The sequence below is a fragment of the Notothenia coriiceps genome, unplaced genomic scaffold (assembly GCF_000735185.1).
Source record: "Notothenia coriiceps isolate Sejong01 unplaced genomic scaffold, NC01 NC01_scaffold00028154, whole genome shotgun sequence".
Classification (NCBI taxonomy): domain Eukaryota; kingdom Metazoa; phylum Chordata; class Actinopteri; order Perciformes; family Nototheniidae; genus Notothenia; species Notothenia coriiceps.
Genome location: NW_011360855.1, coordinates 67,918 through 73,257, shown reverse-complemented (window position 1 = coordinate 73,257; position 5,340 = coordinate 67,918). Strand labels below are relative to the sequence as shown.

The following is a 5,340-nucleotide window of genomic DNA, read 5'->3' as shown; positions in this document are numbered from 1 at the left end:
GGTTTGGGCTGACAGCCCAGGGGCACAGCGGAGGACCCGGAAAGGGTCTCGGGCGGTGGGCCCGGGGGCACAGCGGATGACCCGGAAGGGGTCTCGGGCGGACGGCCCGGGGGCAAGGCAGAGTTCGAGAAGGTGATCTTGGGCGGATGGCCCGGGGGCAAGGCAGAGTTCATGGGTGAAGGCCACAGCGGGCGAACTCAGGGGGCCGAGCATGAGGGCGAAGGCAGCGACTGGAAGAGTCAGGGGGCAGGGCCCGAGGGCGAGGACCGCGGCCGGGAAAGTCAGGGGGCCGGGCTCGAGGACGGGCAGGAGCTGGTGGAACCCCTGGCGGGTCAAACGTAGACGAGACCCTGGACGGAACGTGGGCTGGTGTCAGTGGAACCCATGACGGAGCAGGCGTCGGCGGAACCCCCAACGGAACAGGACATGGGGTTGGCAGGACCCCCGGCAGAAGAGTCGTCGGCGGGACCCCCAACGGGACAGGACATGGAGTTGGCAGGACCCCCGGCAGAAGAGTAGTCGGCGGGACCCCCAACGGGACAGGACAGTGATTTGGCAGGACCTCCAGCGGAACCTCCAACGGCACTTGAGTAGGGACTTGAGTAGGGACTAGAGAAGGGACTTGAGATGGAACTTGAGAGGGAACTTGAGAGGGGACTCGAGAGGTGACTTGAGAGGGAACTCGAGAGGTGACTTGAAAGGAGACTCGAGAGGGAACTCGAGAGGTGACTTGAGATGGGACTCGAGAGGGGACTTGAGAGAGAACTCGAGAGGTGACTTGAGAGGGGACTCGAGAGGGAACTTGAGCGGGGACTCGAGAGGGAACTTGAGAGGTGGCTTGAGAGGAGACTCGAGAAGAGACTCGAGAGGGGACCTGAGAGGGAACTCTAGAGGGGACCTGAGAGGGAACTCGAGAGGAGACTTGAGAGGTGACTGGAGAGGGGACTCCAAATCAGCAGGAATGTGAGTCTGTTACAAATATCAAAACAATAACAAAATATATCCGTCGTAAACGAAACCGGAAACAGCAGTATATTTTATTTTGTTAACACTGTAAACTTGACAGCTTTTTATCCCAAACCACCTACTGGTTAAAGCACGTTATTACACGTTTAGAGTAATTGCAATGCAGGTAGATTGTGTTGCTTTATAATGACTGTTTTAAAATGCCTTTTTCTTAATGTATTTCATTTTTGTAAAGCACTTGTGTTGAAGGTGCTATATAAATAAACTTGCTTGCCTTGCCTTGCCTAAGGTCTGTTGCATGTTTTGTTGCATGTGTTATATTTGATGAAAACATTTAAATATTAAGAGTACATACAAAATAGGGGGAAAGTAGAAGGTCAATGATAGAAATATAGAATAGAAAATATCAAGAAGATACTGTAAATTATATCTAGAATAAAGCAGTTAAGTGCCGGATGTACAAAGATATTAATAGCAGGATCTGCAAAACAGACAAACTAATTAGGCTTTATTTAAACAGTAAAGAATACTTTAAGTTAAGGTCTTCTTTTAAATACATGTAAGCAAAAAGCTTAGGGGGTATCTATCTACAGATAAATATTAAGCCTGACAAAGTACTTAAAATCTAATATATTGCATGGTTTGTTTTGGGACTTGACAATCTACTTTCCTGCAATGTTAACTATGTTTAAGCACTTGTTTTAACCAATATTATACATATTTATTATACTATTATAAGATGTATGTAGATAGAATAAGAAATGTGCAGAATATGACAGTTTAAGGATGGAGGTACACGCATATTGATAGATGTCTTGTAATGCACTGTTGAGGAACCTGCGACCCAATTTTCATTCATTGCATAACTACACTGTAGTTGTGTATATGATATGCCAATAAACCTTAGAAAATCTTGAAAGCTTGAAAGGGATGTGCAAAATAGCAATTATATACAGTTTTTAATTAACTATTAGTAGAGAATAACGAGTAATGAATATGCTTTATAAGGATCTGCAGATACATTTGTTTAGTCTTTTCAAGCACCCACTATCAAATATCTCGCCTGATTGTTGGCACTTGACAATCAACTTCACTGAATTCTACTCAGGTGTAACTAAAGTCTGCTTTAAGGGTTGTTTATATTTCACATCATTAATCACAATCTGCAAAGTAACTAAAATAAATGTAGTGGAGTTAAAATACAAGGTTAACCTTAAAGAAAGCCCTCAGGATTATAAAAGACCCCCATCACCCCAGCCACAAACTGTTCTGTCTGCTGCCGTCTGGCAGGCAGTACCGCAGCATCTGGACTAACACCACCAGACTCAGGGACAGTTTCATCCAACAGGCCATAAGACTATTAAACACCTGCAATTTTGAAATCAAATTGTTTCTGTGTATCTGTTTTATCGTGTAGCACTGTTGGAGGAGCCTGTGACCTAAGATCGTCGGCTTTCATCGTCATAACTAAGCTGTAGCTATGTAGCATGACCAATACAAGGGGGGGGGGGGGATGGACACGTTCGAGTCCTGTTTTGGATAGTGTGCCGTCAATGGGTTTCATTCCATTTCAAAGTGCTGTTTGACGTTCGGCGTAACCTTCGCGCACTGCCACTCCAACATCCAATCACAGAGCTTGAGGACTAATCACAGAGTTTGTCAAGCAAAGCGCATGGTGTAGTCCTAAGCGATAGCTGAGGATTATGGGTAGTGTAGTGTATTCTGCCATCCTAAAAGCCGAAAACATATTTGTTTCCCCGAATCGAAGGGGAAAAATACAAAAGCATTGTACACTTTAAACCAATCAATGTTGTGTAATTAACAAGGATAAACTGGTGTTTTTGAGTTGATGAGTAGTGCAGATATCACTGTAAAATCAATCGACAGTAAGGAGAATACTTACTTCCGGGTTTAAAATTCTTCGTTATCCAATGGGAATGGACGCTCACATTGCCTTTAACTGCTGCCAACATAAACAGGTGCGGTGCTTACATGAGCGTCAAATACCGCCGCCGATGGGAATATATTGCAATCAGTTGAAAGCTCTTTGCGTCCGTTTATGAAGCTGAAGGAGACTCGGTGCGTCACAACTGCACGCCAAAGGACCCTGACCAAGCGTCGCTATTGGACTATCAGGGAGTGAGATTGTGTTGTACAAACAGAAAGGGCAGATAAAGTGCAACACCACCTCCAGGCCACTAGCTACTGCTGTTCTTCTGAGGGAGACACCTCTGCCAGGGGCTGTAGGGCAGCGCCAGAAGCAGGAAGAGGATCCCACCCACGATTAGCACGCCCCCAGCACAGCCGACACACGACACTGACCAGGAGAGGTTGTGCTGCAGCGGGACCGTGTGGTCGCTGGCCAGGAAGGCAAGGACAGACTGGTGGAAAACAATCAGAGAGAGAAGCACCAGGACACCTGCGGAAGACAAACAATTAGCAACCTCTAGCATTCAAAACAAAAAAGTTCTTGTGTACTAAAATCCCCAAGGTTGCCCTGTTTTGATGCCTTCACTGACCTGACATAATAAAGCAGACAGACGCTGGTTTGAGGAAGAAAATGATTTCTTTACTGAGAGCCATGGTGATGCATATGGCCCCCATCACCATCAGGAACAGGCTGAACAGGGCCAACATGGCTGCCGCTACGTTCAGATCTGCACGGGAAAGAAGGTAGTGTTGTTATCATAAACTGTTACAATTCTTGTACTGTATAAGGAACATAGAAAACAGAAAGCAATTTTTAGGATGAATAAAGGTATTCAGATTCGGATTCTGATTTGCTGCAACACAATTCAACATAAATCTTGTGCATTGCATTGACCAATCAAATATGTGCCAATGCATATTCCTGGTGGACTCATTTGTATAACAACTGGTAAGCTTGCAATTGTTAAGATAAAAAAAGGTTATAATTCCAAGCTGTAAAATGTGCTAACTATGCTCTGCTCAGTTTTGGTATTTGATCAACTTAAAATCTCTAAGATATATTTTAACTGGACTTCCTTTTATCCTGCTCCTTTTTTCAATAGTTTCAGTCTGAAAGTTGCTAAAAACAGATATAATATTTACTGGATGTAAGGATACATTTAAGCATCTCTGTAGATCTACGCATAGAAGAGCATTATGGGTAACCATTGGCCATGGGCGCTCGCAGAGGAGCTGATGCACAAAGCTTCCAAAATGATAACAATCAAAATCAAAATGGGTTGGTCCAATCATATGGAAATACAAAAGAGAATCGCTAACCCTAACCCTGAATGACACTCATGTCAAAAGCTTGCCCTCAGAACTCATGATAATAATAATAATAATAATAATATGATGTCAGCTGGTTGTTGACAAGGTCTCCCACATTATTACATTTGTTAAAGTTAATTTATTATACTGTAGTAACAAGAATTTTGTCGTTGTATTTCATCGGGTAAGAATGTGTGTCATTTCAATCTTAAAAGAAGATTTAAATAAAGTAAGACACAATAAATTATAACAAATGAAATCCAGCATGACAGCGATGTGGCACCAGCAAACAATGACATTTTAATGTAATCTGTCTTTCTTCATTCAGCGTAGGGTACTGTGGGATCTTAATACATTATAGAGCTGCCAGTGAAATGAGAGGTTAGACGGCAGCTCGGAGACACTTGATTGCAGCGTAGGCGGAATAGATTTCAAACACTCATAGAGCAGACAATGGCCAACCTGAAAGAGTGCAGCGAGGAGGTGAAGGGAGACGGAGAGAAAATGACAGGGATGGATCGTGGGAGAGACGACAGACAGGGGACTGAAGAGCAAAGAAAGAGCATCAGACAAGGGAAAGGACAAAGAGGGCGGAGGGAGGCAGCAAAAAGGAGAGATGGAGAAGAGGAAAAGGAATAAAGAAAGATGGGAGTGGGCGGAAAGGTTGGACAGTGGATCAAAAAGGCCATAAGAGCAGCATGACTCACTTTTCCTTGTTGTCTTTTGAAACAGCACAGCATTTTCCCCTGTGGTGAAGAACTTGAAGTAGGTGCAGTTAGATGCTAGAGGGAAGAAGATGCAGGAAAGAAACAGGTACCATAAACAATCATTGTCAGATAATCTGTAGTTGCAGATAATCTTGATGAACAGCATATTAGCATTCAAGTCACCAATTCTCTCAGCTCTGTTCACTTCTGTTTCAGCAATTCTTCATCAAACATAATCAGCCGTGAATCACAATGACAATCTCAAGGTGACAATCCAACGCTTCCTGCACTAATCACATTGTGCCGTCCTGTTGATGTGTTACAGTAATTAGACTTTGGCCGCCAAATGGAATGTGACACCTCTATCTGTTCCCCTCACACGTTTGCACAAGCGCAAGCAAAACACACACACACACACGTCACTCTT

The 5,340-nt window shown here is 44.0% G+C and overlaps 1 protein-coding gene across 1 annotated transcript; it reads right to left on the bottom strand.

Moving 5' to 3' along the window:
• Positions 1-3,049: 3,049 nt before the first annotated feature.
• Positions 3,050-5,079, bottom strand: LOC104958026 (voltage-dependent calcium channel gamma-6 subunit-like). Its single transcript, XM_010785719.1, has 3 exons — positions 4,914-5,079; positions 3,486-3,623; positions 3,050-3,385 (listed from the first exon to the last, which is right to left on the bottom strand). The coding sequence occupies exons 1-3, from the start codon at positions 5,077-5,079 to the stop codon at positions 3,165-3,167; spliced, it is 525 nt and encodes a 174-aa protein (XP_010784021.1). The 3' UTR covers positions 3,050-3,164.
• Positions 5,080-5,340: the final 261 nt, after the last annotated feature.

What these genes read in the sequence shown, in the direction of transcription:
- LOC104958026 (XM_010785719.1), bottom strand. Translation starts at nt 5,079, where the DNA reads ATGCTGTTCATCAAGATTATCTGCAACTACAGATTATCTGACAATGAT. An exon ending in TCAAAAGACAACAAGGAAAA is followed by an intron (nt 3,624 to 4,913) that starts GTGAGTCATGCT and finishes TTTCCCGTGCAG; the next exon opens with ATCTGAACGTAGCGGCAGCC. An exon ending in TGTCTGCTTTATTATGTCAG is followed by an intron (nt 3,386 to 3,485) that starts GTCAGTGAAGGC and finishes TGTCTTCCGCAG; the next exon opens with GTGTCCTGGTGCTTCTCTCT.